This window comes from Lathamus discolor, chromosome 3 (genome assembly GCF_037157495.1).
Source record: "Lathamus discolor isolate bLatDis1 chromosome 3, bLatDis1.hap1, whole genome shotgun sequence".
Classification (NCBI taxonomy): domain Eukaryota; kingdom Metazoa; phylum Chordata; class Aves; order Psittaciformes; family Psittacidae; genus Lathamus; species Lathamus discolor.
The window spans coordinates 74,174,109-74,193,960 of NC_088886.1; the positions used below are offsets into that span (position 1 = coordinate 74,174,109).

General features: G+C 44.5%; 1 protein-coding gene across 6 annotated transcripts in view; it reads left to right on the plus strand.

Moving 5' to 3' along the window:
* CPS1 (carbamoyl-phosphate synthase 1) overlaps window positions 1-19,852 on the plus strand; it is a 118,073-nt gene that overhangs the window by 63,257 nt on the left and 34,964 nt on the right. For all 6 annotated transcript variants that reach the window (XR_010610620.1, XR_010610621.1, XM_065669820.1 and 3 more), the window contains 4 exons: window positions 2,476-2,652; window positions 6,275-6,393; window positions 16,848-16,989; window positions 19,474-19,539. Coding sequence is in view for 4 of the 6 variants with exons in the window: in XM_065669820.1 (XP_065525892.1) it covers window positions 2,476-2,652; window positions 6,275-6,393; window positions 16,848-16,989; window positions 19,474-19,539 (504 nt within the window). In the remaining 2 variants the exon portion in view is untranslated. The remainder of the gene's footprint in view (window positions 1-2,475; window positions 2,653-6,274; window positions 6,394-16,847; window positions 16,990-19,473; window positions 19,540-19,852) is intronic.

Below are 19,852 nucleotides of genomic sequence, written 5' to 3' on the forward strand. Positions count from 1 at the left end.
GAGACCACTGGATCACCTGAGGTTGACTGCATTCTTCATTCTGAACACTTGCTACAGAACTCTCGAAGTTATTTTTGTTGAGGGTTCTGTAGTGGTGGTGAATTAGAATGTAACATCAAGAGTTGTGGTCTGTTAAGATTACCAGTGATGCTGATGAGCCACAGCTCTCATGTGCTCCCATAGTCATTTGTCCTCTCTGTTTAAAACCATATGCCAAGTCTCAGCCTACTTCTTCTCTTGAAATCCACACCTATGTGAAAATGCAACCTGAAATCTTGTTCTGAAGTCGACTTCTTTTAGTGATTACGTTTTTTGTATCCTGAACATGACAGTGTGACTTTTAAACCCTGATTTTATGGTGTCTGGGACAATAATGGCATTTTCAGGCCCTTGTTTTAAAAGGAAAGAAATGAAGCAAAATAGCACATTACCCACTTTATTAGTTAATTTCCTACCAGCTACCAAAGCAAAAGAATTGAAGTGTATTTTTCAGCTTCTGTATTCACCTAATGCTTTTCAAGTAGCTCTTTTATTAAATTGTTTTGACATGTGAGACCTTTCTGACTTCAATTTTACCTTGCTCAAGCAACAAGTCATCATACAACTGGAAGGATTAATTAGAAGTTGATTTTCCAGTGGCAGTTTTGGCTTTTGATGGCAATGAGTTTGACTTTTTTTTTTTTTTTTTTCAGTGAGTTGATGCTTACTGATAATAACTCTGGCTGTTTAGGGGTTGTTGGACTGTTCTGTAGAGCTGGGGTTCCTAAATACAGTTGCCTTGTGCACCATCAGGTGTAAACGCTTCCTGAGCATTCCCATTAGCAGGAGGAAATATTGACCTTGCAGGTCATATATCACAAAAGCAGAACTGAATGAACCCCCTGTCCTTCTCAAGGCAGTTTGCTGGGTAAAAGGCAGATGGATATGCAGAAGAGTCAGCGTTCCAACAGTGCAGGTCTGTGACTGCTGGGGGGTGAACTGAAGCAGGGATGGAGAAGTTTAAGAGATGCAGTTTGCAGCTGGTGTTGCTACTCAGCACAAAGGTTAGTCTGCAGGACCTGGGAGTAGGAGAGGGTGTCTGAAGCAAAGAGCTTCTTGCTGCTGTGTCTATATTGGTGTGGCACAGCCATCTCCCCTGGCCTGAACTTGAAGCCAAATTGCAGCCCCTACTGCTCTTGTACTAATCGAACAGTCTGGTCTGGCCTGTATTTTTTTCCTGAGCTCTATTGTGCGGGGCAGTGGGCCTGGAGCAGTGGGAAAAGAGAGAACAATGTTATTCTTTTCTTTTGACGTTTTCAACGCTGTGTTTGGGAAGGTTTTTATGCTGTGAGGGTTTCACTGCACTGGGAAATAAAAATGTAGAAATTGGAGAAAGAGCTCTGTTACCTCGCAGATTTCCACAGAGAAAGGCTTGCTTTCTTATTAGATGTGATGTCAAGATTGAAGGAGGGAAACCCCAGTCCTGCCATGCCTAGGAGGAGTAATCCTTTAAGAGAGCCCTCACAGGGAAGAGTCACTGTTAAGTATAATTTAAAGGAAGAGGCGCAGATTTGTTCTGAACCTTAAAATTCCCACTGTGAATTTCTATCTCTAACAGGTTGTTGAACAGAAATATCCTTCTATATTGCTACACCCATGCTGCTGCATATGTTTCCCTCTATAAAGTGCTTCAAAGGAATTTACAGAGGAGAGCAGCAGCTTCCTGTATTTTACAGATAGGGAGACGAAAGCAGAAAGAAGTCACTCATCCGAAACTCCCTGTTGATAATACTAGCAGAGTCAGGCCTAGAATTGGTACTCCCAAGGCTCAGTCAGCTGTGCCTGTCTTAAAGTTAGCAGAACTATCGTAGGGGGAAGGTCCAAAGGCTGTAATCTTTCTGAATGTCCATCTTCATGGTTTAGATCATAGAATTGCAGAACGGTTTGGGTTGAAAATGACCTTAAGATCATCCAGTCCCAACCCCTGCCATGGGCAGGGACACCTTCCAGTAGAACAGGTTGCTCCAAGCCCTGTCCAACCTGGCCTTGAACACTGCCAGGAATGGGGCAGCCACAGCTTCACTGGGCACCCTGTGCCAGCGCCTCAGCACCCTCACAGGGAAGAACTTCTGCCTTATTTCTAACCTAAATTTCCCCTGTTTCAGTTTGAACCCATCACCCCTTGTCCTGTCACTATAGTCACTGATGAAGAGTCTCTCTCTACCATCCCTGTAGCCTAATGTAGGCTGCTGTGAGGTCTCCACACAGTCTTCTCTTCTTCAGGCTGAACCAGGCCCCAGGTTTCTTAGTCTGTATGGGAGATGCTCCAGTGCCCTTATCATTCTTGTGGCCTTCCCTGGACTTGCTCCAACAGTTCCATGTTCTTCTTATGTTGTCTTATGTTTTTTAATTGTCACTCCTCTGTTATTCAGGAGACAGCTGGGCAGCAGCTAATCACTGCTAACATGGTCTCCATAACACTGCTCTCCATTGCAGGTCATGGCTATTGGACGTACTTTTGAAGAGAGCTTCCAGAAGGCCCTGAGAATGTGCCACCCCTCTGTAGATGGCTTCACTTCACATCTGCCTATGAATAAAGCCTGGCCAGCTGTCGTGGATCTCCAGAAGGATCTCTCTGAGCCATCCAGCACTCGGATATATGCAATAGCCAAGGTAACAAAAGCTAGAAAGCTCTTGACCTATGTCCCTTGCATTATAGCTACTATATGACTACAGGTCAACTGAGGTGGCAGAGGCTGAGTATTCTTTGTCTCCTGGTTTCCCTCTGTTAAGCACACTGAGACCACCTTGTGTAGGATCCTTGATTTTGAAGTACAGATATTCTGTTGCATTTAATTTCCTCTGCAGAACACAGTAGCGGGTGGATACATGACTTCAGTTTGTCCTGCTGACATCTGTATTTTCCTGCATCTTCTGTACTCATGTAACATGTTTGTCTTTTGGTACAATCTTAGCCAGTGCTCATTGCATTCAGGTGCATTCCTGTGTTCTGGTACTTGACTTTTGGTGGAGACCTGGACTGTTTTGCTTTGTTCCTATGATATAATTGTTTGCTGAGTGTTCAGCCCTGATTTGCACTAGTGTGTCAGTCAAGTTGGCCGTTTTTGCTGATTACTATTAATTTATAGGAAGGGAGGAAAGAGAAGTTGAAGATTCTTTTGAGAACTGAACAAAGGTTGATAAAGCATGGCAAGCTGCAGTCTTCTGAGAGCACTGCCTTTTTGCAGTTGCTATGTTGGCATGGGCTTGAAACAAAACAAACACAAAAATTATAATTCTGTCTGCAATTTAGCATACAGGAAATTTCCTATTCCTTGAAATAAGTTCAACTTCTTTTAGCATTCTTTTAACCCCTCTCCTGTCACACTGGGCAAATCACTTCATCTTTCAAGGTGTCTTGGTAAGAGGGGAAGCCTGTTATTTTAATGGAAGCCTGGGTGTGAAATGACTTCTTCCTTCAGCTCCACGGTGTTTTCCTGTGTATATCACATGGCAAATGTGGGATTAGTTACTTTAGAAAGTAGGTGCAATTTCATGCTGTGGTTTTGCTGCAGCTAACTTGTCCATCTGTCTATACCCCGTATGAGGAGGATGAAACAGTTGCCTTTTATTGCTCATGCTTACCTCTTGGTTTTTTCAAGGTTGCAAACCCTCCTGGCAGGGAACACCTATTCACCACTTTTTGTGCCCCTGACTTTGTGTGGTGGAGTCTTTAAGCCCTTTGTGCTCGCCTGTTGGTACATCTCATTACATCCTCCACTTGAGTGTAGAGAACTGAGGTTGTGCTGTATGTGTAACAAGGTTTTCACGTAGCTTGTTCCTTTTGTGCTGCTTGTTCAGGCCATTTATAAGATGTTCGATAAATGTGTGGCTTTGTCCAGCTGTTAACTCTTGGTTTTCAAGCTGGGGAAGTGCTTAAATGTAGAACATCCTTCAGCAGCAGTGCTTGGTCTTTGTTATTGTGACTGAGAGAAAAGTCTTGCTTCTTGTCTCTGCGTGGCTCAGAGAGCTTTTATGAAATGTTAATCTTAGCCCCATTGTAACACAGGGGATCTGGGGAGGTAGAGGTGAATTTGGGTCCCACTGAACACTCTTGGTGTTCCTAGCTGGTGGCATTTTCACTGGGAGCTGTTGAAAAAAAGCAAGATCAGAGTCTTAATCCCTCCCTGTAAAGAGCTGCCTGAGCCAGACACAGTGCATTAATTCATCCCTGTTAATAACTGAGGCAAGCAGTATCAGTGACAGGTAGTTCTGGCAGCCGGGGCTGCCTGCCTGGAAATCCCTTTCCAGCCTGCTGACATTTAAAAGCCAACAGTTAGTCTCCATTATCCATCAGCTTTGTTTGGAACAGGATAGAGCTTCCTTGTATGTTTTCTCTTCCCCCTTAAGCCCCACTAGTCAGCTCTCCAAGGCTTTTTGCTTTTTCTCTCTCCTTTGTCTGCTGGATGATGAAAACAGTAACTGTTCAGGTGAAAGGGACGGGAGTTCAGCTGCCATTCAGAGTGATTGCTGTTGTAATGGGACTCCCTGTTGTAATGTGAAAGAAGGCACTAGGAAAGAGGCTGAAATAGATGAGACTTGTTTCTTGGCCAGAGTGACTAACTCCGGGGATGGAACTGCCTGATGAGCAGGGCTGCTCAGGTTGTATCACATCTTTTCTGGGCCCTCTTAAGGTTGTATGCAACTGGCATCAGAAGACATAGGCTGTGGATTTGATCCATGGTCTGTTTCACACCAGGGCTCTGGTCTTCTAGCTGTTCACTAAAGGAAACTAAATACTTCTTTGGGTGAGGAGCAGGGGTGGGAGTGAAGGATCAAGGGTACTGGCCCCAGACACAGCACAGAGCTCAACTGCCCTCCCTTGGTTTGCCTGCAGACCAGGCTTGCTCTCTCACTCACCATGTGAAGGCAGTCCTATAGACTCCTTTGCTTCCTAGCATGAGGCCAGTGTCTACTGGGTGGGATGCTCTTGAAAGTGAGGAGGGCTCTGAAGTCCTGCTGTCCTGCTGTGGCTCCCTCCTCTCTTTGAAAGAGCAGTGGCTGGTGGGTGCCAAGCACCAGCTGAAGGTTCAGTGTGTGACTGGTTACTCTAAAGGAACAAAAAGTGCATTGGAGATTTTCACTGCTGCTGGTAAGCAAGCAGGATATTCAAGTCAGTAGCTTCTTATCTCTCAGGACAAGAGAATGGTTGTGAGAACGATACTCAGCCAAGCTGCTTGGAAACCCTTTAGTTGTTTTATCAAGAGGTTGTAACTGCACCACTGGTGAGACCCAAGGAATATATCACTGGTAGAAAATACAACTGTATCATACTGCGGAGCTCTCTAGCGTGTGTGTGTGTGTATATGTTTGTAATCCACTGTCTTATGAATAGTACCTCTGTGGGGTTCCTTTTTACCCCATGCTTGCAAATAGTTGGATTAAAACAAAGAAAAATACAGCCCCAGCAAGATAATGCGGTAAATTTGAATGATCTTGACATAAACTTGATATACAGTGAGAGAAGCTTGAGTTGTGCCATAGCTTTGACATTTTTCAGTGTTGCCCCGGAACTGGACTTACATGGAAACAGAATCCTAGAATGGTTTGGGTTGGAAGGGACCTAAAACCTCATCCAGTTCCAAGTCCCTCCCATGGGCAGGGACACCTTCCACAAGACCAGATTGCTCCAAGCCCCATCCAACCTGATCCTGTACACTGCCAGGGATGGGACATCCCTTTCCCTTGCTTCAGAGGTGTTTCAAGCCCATGTACTTTGATTCAGCTTTGTGTTTCAATGGTAAATCAGTATTTATGCTCTAAAGCAAAGAGTTCCTTCACAGCTGATAATCTGTCCTTCGTGTCTAGCACTTGCAGCCAGGAGGTTGCCAGAGGGTCTGAGATTTAGGCAACTTGACTGAGAGTAGGTGCAGATGGAAGAGTCAACACTGCAGGTTGCACATGTACCCCTGTAGTTTCCTAAGACACATACTCAGTGGTCACCAAGCCTTGTTACCATCAGCTTAAGTTTGGCTGCTGACTGCAAATTACCTCTCTCTTGCTTAAACAGAAGCCAGCTTTTGGTACCTGGTGTCTCCCTACACTGCTTGAGGGGCCCATTTTCTATTGCTGCAGGAGGTAAGATGGGTTAGATGAACCTTCATTTGTCCAGCTTAGTCTACAGTGCTATCTATGTTTTTGTGCTATCCAGTTGCTCCCATCTGTTTGCAGTCTAAATCTCAATTTGTGAAGCATGTATTAAAGGGGCTGTTTGGTGCTGTCCTCTGTTTGGCAGGCATTGGATAATGAAGTCCCTGTGGATGTCATTCACAAACTCACAGCCATTGACAAGTGGTTCCTGTATAAGATGCGTGGCATTGTGAACATGGAGAAAATCCTGAAGGAAGTGAACAGGTAGGAAAAACCCACCAACTTTATCCTAGGACACAATGGCCCTCCTGGGCATCCTTCTGTTGGGAAGCCCATGGTAAGCCCTGAGCACAGATGCAGTCAATGCTGAGAAGTTTATTTCAGTGCTTGGAGCAAGCAGTGTTGTCTTAAAACCCAGTTCACTGCCTCACCTGGGCAGAGGACATTTCTGAGAATGCTCTTAGGCTTGTGCTTAGACATTAGCTGTTCCTAGGGATTATGGAAGTTCTGGTTTACTTTGGAAAATCTCACTGTATCTCTGAGACTGAGGCTGGGATTGTGGATGGCCTGCAATGAGTACCGGCTGCCCTCATGTACTGAGGGCAGAGCATCCAAACACAGGATTTGTCCTCACTTACTACACCTGAAGGTCAAATACACTGTTTTTTTTTCCAGCCTGGCCAGTTGATTTTTAAGCTTTTCTGCCTTGCTGTGATCATGCAGTATGTGTTGCTTTTGTACTTTTAAACGTTTATAATTCCAGCCATATTTAAATATAAATCTCCTTTCTTCAGGAAAAATGACCGTATAAAACTAAGCAGGAGAGATAGCAGTAAATTAACGTGCTGGGCTGTATTTCTGTTCCAGCCTCTTGCTGACTTGAGCTTTCCCTTCATGGTTTACGAGGTAGGGAGAACCTCCTTGCTGAGTTATGGGGTGTGTGTGTCCGCCGGCTTTTCTGCTTCGGGTAACCCTTGTGTTAAGCACGTTTCGCCACACGATGGCACTGGGAGCGCACCGTAGCCAGTCCATCACCGCGGTGCTTGTTAGTTCATCTGCTGTGATTTTTGCTTCCTTGACCAGCTGCACATTTTTAATTAAGCAGCCCTTGCTCTCCCTTGCCCCCCGGAACAAGCTGGATGTGCAGCTAAACAAAAATAAATGTGGAGGGAGATGGAAGAGAAGGAGTAGCTTGGTTATTTACTGAGATCTGTTGTTTGGCCTTTTGCCCTCTAACATCTGTGTCGTGTTGCATTTATCTGGAGCACCTTAAATATATACATGCAGCTCCTGAGGAAGAAGATCAATATATCCAGAATCACTTTGATTTCCTCACTGTTGGAGTGGCTCTAGAACGAGGCGCTTCGGATCCTAAAGGTTGGCCCCATCCTCAGCTGGTGTAAATCCAATATTGTTTCACAGGGGCTAATCATGCTGAACTGTCCTATATCACTGAGGCTGCTTTCCCTTTCTCTGCAGTGGGTGACAGGCCATAATACTACTAGTAATGTGATCAATAGTTGATAGTTTTTCATCCTTCTGGTGACTAGGCAGCAGACTATAGGCAGCCTGCTACAGAAAGCCCTTTTGCAATATCCAGTCTTGCATTTGTATCATCCATAACCACTGTTGTGTCCCTTGCAAGTGGATTCATGCAGTTCAACTTGGATTGTAGGCTGTATAAATTAACTTAGTCTCACTCATTTATCAGTGCAGATTTTCACTCTCCTATCCTTACCTAAACCTTCCCAAGGAAACTATCGTACCTCACAACCTCCACTGGAGGGAGGGGATGGACTGTCTGGCTGCAGTGTGTTGAAGGCACATTGGCACAAGGCAAAGAGCCAGGGAAAACCACTTCTGACCTGAAGTAAGAGCCTAGTCCAGTGAGCCCCATCAGGAAACCCATCTCTACAATAGCTGAGGGAAAGCTAATTGAGTGATGCAAATGAGACTTGGCACACACATGCTCTTCCTGCAGCCAGCTGTTTCCAGTCCCCGGCATGCCTGGCATGAGTTTTACCTGTGCTACAGGATTATTTCCAATTGAAAAGAATGAGCTGTGACACTGTCATTGCTTTAAATCTTTCTGTTGTTGAAATACAGTTACCAGAACCAGGAGTAATTGTCCTGTTCCCGGGCACTGTTGCTGGTTACATGCTCACTCTCTGGTCAAATCCATCCCTTCCTTTTTGAGGTTTTGGTTGCAGTTGGAGTAACACCTCTGCCAGAAGTCTTGATTTGAGCCCTGCAGAGAGAGACTGTAGAGACTGATAACGAGGAGAATGTCTCTGCCAAGAGGAAATTTAGAGCTTGAACAAGTGGTTATGACAGATGGGAAAGGGGGATCAGAGGCAGGTGGAGGCCTTTGTGAGCAGTTCAGCAAGCAGCATTCACACACCGCATGCTGCCTCACATCCTGACCACGTGGAGGGATTCAGAGGTGAGCAGAAGGCCTCACCAATCTGTACAGGGAGTCTGCTTCCATGTGTTAAGGTTGTATGGGATAATGCTAAGGGGCCAAAAAATCCTTTCTGACCTATCAGTGTTTGTTCTCAGTGGTGTGCAGGCAAAGCCAGTTATGTGCGGAGAGTAGAGACTGGGAAGGGTACCTTCTGCCCTATAGACATTTGTCCAAGTGAACTTCTTTCCAAAGACTGGACCTGCGGATGGTGAGACCATGCAGTTGTCATGCTGCAGCGATGTTTCCATTTGACTCAGCCTCTGGGCCCTCTGAGGTGGTGAAAGGGTTGTTTTGCATTGTGGTATGGCTGCAGGGAAGTAAATGGCCTGAGCTGAATTGGAAAAAGAAAGCCATTTTGGGAGTACTTGTGAGAATATCCAGTCGTATCTCACACATGTCAAACGTGCCTCTGCTGTTTCTCCTGCAACCTATGTATTCTTCATTTTAAGTGGAAACTTATGTTGTGGGGGGTTTTGTTGTTTTCTGACCAATTACCTTCGTACCTTCAGTAATGTAATTTTAATCATTACCTTTCCATCACACACACAAACAAAACCACATATGCCTACGCACATGGAAAGAGTAAGTGCCATCCCGTGCTATCAGTCCATGGATAGGTGATGGTGTATGGAGCAGGAGCAATGCAATAGAGTATGCTGTTTTCAGGAAATTCTTTCTCTGGATTTAGCCTCACCTGTCCCATTAGAGGATAAAAGGGGAAGGGGGAGCAGAGTGGAAGGGAATACCCCTAGAGTGATCCCACTGACTTAATCACACTGACAGCTCATGAGGGAGATTGGAATTTGAACAGACCATGTCTAGCTGTCTGAGACAGCAAGGAGGGAGATGTGACTTTAAGCCCAGGCTTATGGACCCAGTCCAGAGCAGGGCAAATGTACAGTAGTTTCCAGTAACACCATCATCCCCAAGAGCACAGCTGAAGCCCAGACTTGAAAGTGAAATCTGGGGCATATTTGACTCAAGACACTGATGGGGTGGGTACAAGGGAATTTGCATCTGTTCTTTGTCTGCAGTGAGTATTTGTTTGCATGTGGCCGTGGTTATTTTTGATCTGTTCCTGATTTTGTGATCCTTGAGAACTCTGGCTGTATCCAAGCAGAATGTATGCCAACTGCCATTAAATACTGGTAATACATAGTATTATGTATTATAAATAGTTATATTATTATTCTTATAATTATAACACTATAAATTATTATTATAATTATATAATATGTATTGTTATATTATTATAATTATTACAATATTATTATAAATAATAAATAATATTATGTATTATAAATACATAGTAGGCAGCTATGGTGAAATCATCACTTACGCCCAAGTGACACGGGGACAACTCCTTGTTGAAAATCAGTAGAACTTGTTAATCAGTAGAAAATAACTTGAAAATCAGTAGAACTTTGTTGAGGGCTCTTTAACAAACAGTGGGCACGTGAGTGATCCAGGACTCTTGCCATTGGTTAGTTTGTAGTAAGGATTAACGGCCTAGTTCACAGGTTACTTCAGGGCAAAGTTGTGGCGACATATGCGGAAGTTCTGCAGGAGGAAAACAGCTCCCGGATGCTGAAGAAGGAACCAGTCAGCTGTCTTTGCACTGTGTGTAGAAACCAATCATTGTAAACCTTAAGCGCGGGACCAAGCTTGGAAGCTATAAAAGGCAGTGCTCTGCAGTGAATAAAGGTCAGTTTCTGATTACATTAATCAGCGTGCTGTCCGTTGATCTTCTGCAGAACTTGTCCTCCTAAGTTGCTTAGGCATCTCCTTAGCAATTGAACCTGCAATTGCTTGTATTTGCCATTACTTGGGAGCTCTTGTGGGAAAAGGAGAGGTGATAGGGTCAAGTTCACTGCTGGAGAAAATCTGAGGGAAGATTGGGCTCTCTTGCAAGAGGCAGAAGTGTGAGTATATTGCCCAATGAGGAACATTTCAAATTGATAAAAGGATGTAAAGTAGAATTCAAGTAAGAAGAGAGGAGCATGATAAAGGCCCATTTTGCAGTCGAGGAACAAAGCGTGGAGATGCTAAGCTTGCCCGAAGTCTCAAAGACAGTCTGGCAGAGCAGTGAACTGAACTCTGCGTTCTCAAATTTTAACTCTTCAAATCAATGAAGAGTTAATTCATGAAAACAGGAGATCTTCCATTTGGTGGATACCAAATTAGCCAGTATGCTAACAGCGGGAAATGGTGGCACCGAACATGTTTTGATACCTTTATACTTTGAAGCTTTGTTTTGGAGGAGAACATGTCCTTGCTCTGTGGGCATTGAGTGAAAACACCTCCTGGCCTGTGGTTTCCTTGAAAGTGCGGTCCTGACTATTGCTCTTGTCCTGCCTAAAAAGACAGAGGTTAATAGAGGGGAAAAGAGAAGAAGGTGGGAGGATGCAGGCCCGCTTCAGCCCACCATTTGTAGCTGGGTGCTCTGCTCAGTGGCCCATGGAAGAAGTTGCTTAGTGTGAATTCCTTTTTGAAGCTCATGTCCTTGGGTGTGTGAAAGGTGTGCTTTGAAAGCTGCTTGCTGGAAGCATGACTTGACTTCAAAATGTGATCGTGGTGGAGCAGCCACAGAAATACGGGTGCTGGCAATAAATCCCAGCTCACACAGGGAGTACAGGTCAGACAGGCCATCAGTAACGTGCTCTTCCACAGTGGCAGTTGCACACCCTCTCTTCTCAGCAGTGGTGTTTCTGCTGACTTGTGTGCTTTCGGGACAGGTCAGAGATCCTAGGGCAGACCTTGTGTGAGTATAAAGCAGAGCAGGTCCAGGGATGCTAAATGAGGCTGCAGTGACTTACACTGAGGAGCTGTCACTGGCTTATTTGTAGTACTCACTTTTAACTAACTTAGATTACTTTTGTCTTCTTTGTGAACTGTGGGGCAGGAAAGACTCAGGAACAAACCAGGAATTCAGTAGATTAGGAAAATATCAATTGAGCGGCTGTTCAGCACTGTTTGTGCTTGGGTGGATCTGACATAAGACACTTTCTATTTGTTTTATGGCTCTTGCTTGGTAATTATTACCAATGGCTCATTGTTTTATAGAGCCATTGGTAATAATTTGACAGTTGTATTTTCTTTCAATACATCTGTACATATGTAAAAACACAGGATGCATTTTTCCCTTCATATAGAGGCCATACAGCCATCACCATTTAAAAGACATCGGGGAATCTCTGTAACCAGTATGTACAATACCAGAAGCAGGAGGGTTTATAGCATGACATCCCAGCAAAGACCTCAAAGCTGTCTTTTGCTGGGGATTGAAAATAGGCTTTGAAGAAGTATCTATGACCTATTTCTTTGCTATGTTTTGGTGTGAGCTGCTGCTTCAGCACATCCCTTAATCCTAGGTGTAAGTCATTTAGGTCTTAGGGGGTGTAAGATCCATATTACTTATATCAAGATGTCCACAATGAGATTTGTTAGCCTAGGGACCTGGATGTTGAAGATATAGAGTGCTGGAGTGATAGTTCTTCAGTGAGCAAGATTTGTTGGTTTACAGCTCCTGCTTCCCTAAACGCTCTTTTGACAGCTTTTTGTCAGTCGTGTCATGAGTTTCTCAGGAGGGGAAGAATGATAACAATCTGTCTCCTTGAGAAGAGAAGAAGGGAGAGAATTTATACACCGATCTCATTATTTTAATTGTAGCATGTTCAAAATCTTGTAAAACATCAGGAGCAATCAAGGAGGCCACTAGGAGCCTTGGAGCAGAGCAGGACAATGAGGAGAAGAGGAAAAATATGTCATTGTCCATAATCCAGCCTGAAATCAAGTAGGCTTTTGAAACCCTCCAGGTCTATGACTACTGAGAGAGGAAGAGCACTCTCAGGACTGGGCCTGAGGCATTTTGATTCCAGTGCTTCTTGCTTTTGGTGCAGTTTGCTTGCCATAGTGAAACTCTACTCTGGGCTTAAATCCATTCCCTCCAGCTTTAGGAAGAGCTCAGTTTAAGGCTGGTGGGCTGAGCTGAAGTGTCCTCATCTTTGCAGATCCTGTGTGTGTGTCCAAGCCGTATGAACTGCTGCCGAGATAAAGCAGAGGCGACCAGGGGTGAGCCTGTGGGCTTACTGGGCAGATGTTAACTGACACAATAGCTGTGTCCCAAAGGCTTCCACCTCAGGTTTTGGCCCTCAGTTCACAAAATATCCCAGATCCTTTTGATCAAGACCCATTAGCATGCTCCTGAGTAATATGTGAATGGGTGTAATCTTCACAACAGACCTAAAATGAAGCAAAGCCTGGCTTGGGAGGCAAGGAAAAAAGTGCTTTTTCCCATGTCAAGCAGGGGCTTTCTGCTGGCATGTTTCTTTAACATTACTCCTAAACTGGTGGATCAGATGAAAGCCAGTCAAGTGGAAGAGAGGGCTTTGCTGAAGCGAGCAGGCTTTCCTGGTAATTGCAGTGCTGCCAGCATTACTCCAGTCACTTAATACATTTCCCCAGGTCCTCTGTGCCAGGTGAAAATTTCCTCATTAAGGGGAATTTATTCCATTTCCTTTTATCATTTGTTATTGAAGAAGCAAGTGGATGGAGTTCCAGAGACAACAGGGTGGAATCTGAAACAAAACAACACTGGAAGCTGAAATGGAGGCACAAGCAAGGGTTGGGAAAGGCTTGTATTGTTCAGAAACTGCAAAATGTGCAGGGGACTTCAGCCTTCTGAGGAAGTGAGCAGCCACTTAATGCTCATGGCAGTGTGCATAAGTCTGTATGGGTTTGATGCTCTCAAACTTCTGACTGTCCTGTTGCAAAGGCAAATATTAGCGAAAGGGAGCATTGTATGAGTCTGGAATCACAGTCACTTAATCATCCCCTGTTTCAGAAGTGATTCTAAACCAGCGAGGGATTTTAATCTTTGGGAGACATTTTGCTCTGTGTTTGAAAAGTAAGCGATGCTCCAGGGGAAAGTTGGAGGCAGTGACATAGGACTGGGTCATGTGTTTGGGAATAGCCAGAACTGAGAATTTTTATCTTTTAAGTGCTGGATTTCTGGTGAGCTCTTGGAAGGGTTATTTGCACTCAAGCGTTCAAAAAGATCAGCCTGATTGTGCTCTTACTGGCTTTAGTGTCTCCGGCAAGTTGGAAAGGCTTTCTTTGAGCAAAGGCAGTGGGAGTGCTGGATCTTAAAATCCACCACCTCTTAACCTCTGCGTGTCTCAGTTTTGCTATCTGTAAGATAAGCATCACCCTGCCATGCTGTTTGCATCTTTCTTTATATTCTTTCCATGAAAGTTAAGATATAAATACTAAAAATTACCCTTATTACTAAATGGATATTATCCGGATATGAAGATGTGTGTCCAATACATGCAGAGGGGCAGCCTGATTTCCATACCAGTGCTGAGGGTTTGCAGCTCTGTAATCCAGTTCCCTTTAAATGTGCTGGAACAATTCCGGTGGCTTACTCAGCCTGCCCCTTCTGGTCGTGCCTCTGAATCCCTGGGAGCTGCAGTTTCTCATCTCATGGTAGATTCTGGTTGCAAGTGCTTGGAAAACAGCACTCTTGTGTGTTTGACTCTTGCCTATTTTCTGTGAAGATATTAAATAGCCAATGGAGTAAGAGAAAACCCTTCCTGTCTAGGTGCTGCTGGAATAGAGGTTCCCACTGCGTCTTTCTTATTAGCTACATTGAAAGCTATGTCTCTTTACATCCCAATCTTTTTCCTTTGTAATGCATTGGGAGCAGCAGAGGAAATAAACGTACAGTTTCATTTCCCCTTTAGGTACTCAGTTTTTCTCTTGTGCATTGGTTGTCCTGTACAAAACTGGTTACCTTTTTGCATGGATTAGTAAGTGTCTTAACCTAATTTACGCTGCTAGCCCAAGGCAATGGAATCATGTCACCAATCAGTGCTTCTCTTCTGCCCACCCTGCTGGGGGGTATGACAGTGAATGATACTCTTATAATGAAATACAAAGAAACTGAATTGAAACAAGCTGTAAATGAAGGCAATTTTCTTTCTCTGTCAGTAATCAAATGACAGCCAGATATGTATGTTTCTGAGGCAAAGAGTAAACTGCACTAAACATGTTCATTTTCTTGGGGTCATCAGGTTGCTCACTCATACCTAGGGAATGCTGGATCTAGGAGGGAAATCTGACATGGCTGCATTCTTCTTAATAGCTGGTGATGGCCAGTGTTTGTTTTGCCAGAAGATTGGTGGATTTTTTTTTCGTTTCTTCCTATAAAAGACCCATCCATGCTTTATGCAAAAAACTCTGCCTCTGAGCTGAGATCATAGAGTGGAAAGGGCTGAGGGGAAGAATTAGTGGTGGAGGCATTAGTGAATGGGAGCTGCAGGCTTTAATGTACTGTGGTGCTGCAAAGTGGGTCTTACTTTGGGAAGTCTTTCTGCAGCCAGGACTAAATCCAAAACCTGGGAACCTCAACCTGTTGTATTAGGCAGAACTCTTTCCTTCTGATGCTGGCAAAGAGCAGGATTTGCTGGACTAGAAGGGTGATGAGGTGGAGGGTTGTGGGGAAAATGAAGGTGTTTTTCTGGCCTGGAGTTCCCCAAGGGCAGAGCAGGCTGGTTGTTAGTGCCAGGGACACAGTGCAGAGGACAGCAGTTATGAGGGTTTCCTCTCTGAAGATCCCCTCACTAGCTGTCTGCTCTTGCTATTGTAGGGAGGTGGAGCACCCTGTTCTCATATTGCAGGGGAAGGAGAGGTGGCATTGGGGAACTCACAGAAGAAAACTCGGGGATCTGAACCCCAGCATCTGGACCTCAGTTCTGCTCTCAGAACACCTGGTTTGAGGTCGCTTCCAACCCAAATCATTCTAGGAGTCTGACATTCCTGTGACTCTTGCCTGTTTTATGTTATCCTGACTTCACCAAGGGCGGCAGAGCTGCCCTGTGCCTAAGCCAGAGTGGAAAATCCAATCCAGTGACTCTCTTTCATGCTTCAGCTTCCTGACATGGTCCAATAAAGCGGTCTTACCCCTCTCCTCCCACTCAAATAACATAATGCTATTTATTTAAAAATACCATCAAGCAAAGGACATAATTCAAAAGCTCTGATTTAGGAAAATTGCTTGTTTGCTAATCATTTCCTTTTTCCTGATTCAGAGCTTGCTTGCTCATAAAATATTGATATATTGGGCAGGCAGGGATGCTCTTGGCAATGAAGATGAAAAGCAGAAGTGCTGATAAAAATACATAGGCTTTTTTTTATGCTTGTGCAAAAGGTAAGCTTCAGAAAGGTAGCTTGGAAACAGGCAGGCAGAAACTGAGGGCTACAGGTGGAGTTAAGCCAGAGTGGAACAAAGATATTGTGGGAAAGAAAAAAGTGGAGGGAGTAAAAGTGGAATGGAGATGGAAAAAATCAAAAGCAAAATGGGCAAGAAACTGTTGAGCTGCAGAGATGGCCAGGGAAAACAACATGTTTGGAATAAACAGCAAAAACTAGGACTCCTGAAATGCCAAACCAGGAGAACAAGAGCAGAGGGAAGTCTTGAGAGAGCCTGACTTCAAATCTGAAATAAAAGAAGGTGTCCCTGCCTTACCCTGGCTATACCACTCTCCCCATTTTCATAATGCGAGAAGGAACACAAATTACATGGAAAAAAGTATACTTGAGAATGTCAGAAGGAAAAACCTATCTCACCTGTGAGCTGTGCTTCTTGTTTCTGCTGTGTATCTCTGAAAGTCTGCTGCTTTCTCTAAAGAGTGGCTATTTCTGAAGGTAGAACATCCTCAACGACAGAAAGAATGTCTTGTCAGGGACAAACAGTAGGCCTATATTTTACAATTTAGACTCGGAGGAGGAGAGATGGAGTTAAAGTTTGGACCTGGAGATGTGGGGATGCTGAATCCAGGAAAGGAATTGCTGCAAGTCCTCCATGGAGGCTGCAATGCGAAATGACCACACAGTTGTGGATGCAGTGACCTTGTGCTAGTCTCATGAAGAATGCTGCCTAGGAGGTGATGGACTTCACCATGAATCACTCATTCTGTCTCAAAAATGCAATGAAAGGAAGTGTTTCACTTCCTAGCATCAGTAGCCTGCCTGTAGACTTTCCCTTATAGGTGTTTGTGGGGGGCATCCAGCACACAAAAGATCTTTCATGTATGAGGACTGCATAAATGAGCTGGGTCTTCCTCCTTTCCTTGCCTTTAAGTGTACTGTGCTCTAGCAACCCCATTGCAGTGTAGAAGACCCAAGCACTCCTATATCTTCTAAGTGTTCCTGTGAAGCCTCATGCAGAGGTGTTTTTCTTATTCAATCCCAGTGACACAATTCCAGAAGAGACACTGAGGAGAGCCAAACAGATCGGGTTCTCAGACAAACAGATTGGGAAATACCTGAAGCTGACTGAAGTCCAGTGCCGTCAGCTGAGACTGAGGAACAATATAGTGCCCTGGGTGAAGCAGGTACGTGAGAAACATCACTCTTCAGTGGAGGCTTCCAAGAGTGCAAGGGGCAGGAGACCTCCGTGTTGTTAGAAACAGCTGAGGTAAACCAAGTGGAAGCCCTGGCTCTGTTAACATCCCTGAGCATTTTTACATTGACATTAGAGAAGAACAAATTTCACCCATGTAGCTGTGACTTCCTTACTTCAGACATCAATGTAATGACATGATCATCCCCACAGAGCGACTCAGAATAGTCTCATTCATGTTCTGTGTGGCTGGGGGGAAACACAGCTATCTGGCTTCAGGGAAAGGCTGAGTGAGAATGCTGGCCCTCCATGGTGTGACCATGAAAAGTGTCATATGTCTTTTCTCTTGGTAGTAACGTTTTACAGGCTAATACTTTATTTGCAGTATGCTGTTGTTATGGGTTCATTCGCTGTTCATTGTGACAGCACAAGCATAATGAGCTTATCTAGTATTCATGGAAGTGTCGTGTGCTTTGCTAGGTGTTCTGCTGCTGCATTTAAGGTATTGAATTGCCACCAGTTGGGGTTTTTTGCCCTTAAAAGGGGAAGAAAAAACCCCAACCCAAACTACTAAATGTATCTGAAAGAGCCCATATGTATCCTCAAGCCCAATTCCAGGTGCCATGAAGTACAAGTTGCAGTGTTAGTAACAGTGATGAGCAGCAGACACTTACGTAGTGCTAATGACATATGGTCACATTCTTCATTAGTCACAAGGATGTGGACAGGCGGTGGGAATTCCTGAGAATACATGAAGATTGGACAGGTTTTTAAATGGTATAATGGTAAAAATTCATGTCAGGACTGCTTTACTATAGCTCCCTGATCAGTATTCTGTGTAGAAATGGTTCAGCTCTTCATTCAGGGAATTTCAGCAGTTGCTGCTGACCTAGATGGGCTAGTTACCATGTATAACATGCAGTAAGTAGTTGACACAAATAGATTGTGAGCAGCCTAGCAGGCAATTATTCTTCTGGGCTCTCTGGTGACTAATTGCATAAGAAATTGTTGAAAACTACATATAAGGGGTGGTTGAAAATCACTCTTACTTTGTGTACCATTTAATTATCAAAGCATGAGTTATATTGTAACATAAATATATGGTACTTGCACTGCTTGCTGCTACTTGGCATGATCTCCGTGTAATATTGTGTGTGTGTTTGTATTCAGCGTGGGAGTGAGATGAGGTCAAGAGTATAGTGTGAAGATCCCAGAGCAGCTAAAGAGGGCAGGAGACCTGGAGGAATGGAGACCTGTGTAGTTAGTGATGCCAAACTAACTAGAGAAGGAGGGCCACAGCAAGAAGGGATGGACAAGGAAAGTTCCTGGGCTGTGAAGGTGTTTACCAAAGAGATGCAGAGCTAAAACTGCAGCTCAAAAAGAGGTGGTAGACTGTCCTGCTGACTGCACTGTGAGGTCTTGGAGGAAAGCCAGGCATATGCTGTGTTGCTAGCCCAGATCACCTCCTTTTGAGGAAAGACATGATGGGAAAATAATAGGAGGGAACTAGGAGTAGAAAAGGGTTAGCATGTCCAGGTCCCTGAGCAAAAGCAATCCCAGGAGTGGGTTTGCCTTTACCTGAAGCAGGAATAACCCAGACTGTCTTCCCCAGCAAGTTCTTTATGTGCAACACTGGAACTTTATCCTCTTCTACAGTATGTAAAAGTCCTGACTGGGCTGGGCCAGCCCTGTTGGCAGATCCTCTGGTGTTGACCAACCGGGTGGCCTTTGGTAAATGTGTATCCCTGTGTTTGAAAGTCCCACCACCCATTGCTCTCAGTGTAGTTTTTAACAGCCCATTGTACTGTTTGGTTTTCCCAGAGGCTGGTGCATGGTATGGTATGTGATATACCCACTCAATGCGACGCTCTTTGGCCCAAGTGTCTATAAGGTTGTTCTGGAAATGAGTCCCATTGTCTGACTCAATTCTCTCTGGGGTGCAATGTCGCCACAAGATTTGTTTCTCAAGGCCCAGGATAATGTTCAGGGCATTGACATGGGGCACAGCGTGTGTTTCCAGCCATCCACTGCTTGCTTCCACCATGATAAGCACATGGCACTTGCCTTGGTGGGAGTGTGATATAGTCAATCTGCCAGGCCTCCCCATAGTTAGTTGTACTTCAGCCATCATCCTCCATCCCAAAGAGGCTTTAACTGCTTGGCTTGCTTAACTGCAGCACATATTTCATACTCGTGAATAACCTGGGCAGTAGTGTCCTTTGTCAAGTCAATGAGCCCATCTGTATATTGCATCTCTGCCCTGATGGCCTGAAGTGTCATGGGCCCACCAGACTAAAAGGTTGCAAGCCATAATGGGAAAATAATAGGACAGGATGGGAAAGACATGATGGGAAAGTGATAGGAGAAAACTAGGAGTAGGAAAGGAAAGAGGGAAAAGAAAAACCCCAAAACACCTGCATGTAAGAAAGATTTTGCACTGGCCAAGTTACAGTCCCTCCTCTTCTTCCCCATACAGATTGACACACTGGCAGCAGAATACCCAGCGGTAACTAATTACCTCTACATCACCTACAACGGGCAGGTAGGCACGTTTGGAAACAGCAGCCTCGTTGCTGTCTAGTTTGATCTCTTTCCTCTGTGCTGCATTATTTCTGGAAATCTTGCAGAGGTGTAAGTGTCTGTAGCAATTATTCTGGATGGTGTTACCTATGATCCCTTTATAGTGGGCCTGACACTTTCTCTTGCTCAGACACTGATCCAGTGCATTTAGTGTTAATGCCCCTTTCTTGTTATGATCTCTCACGTATCACCTGTACTTGCATCCTCTGTGCACAGGTCAGGTGCTGGGAATACAGAACTCGTGTTTCACTCCATCTCATCCTAGCTAGCATTCA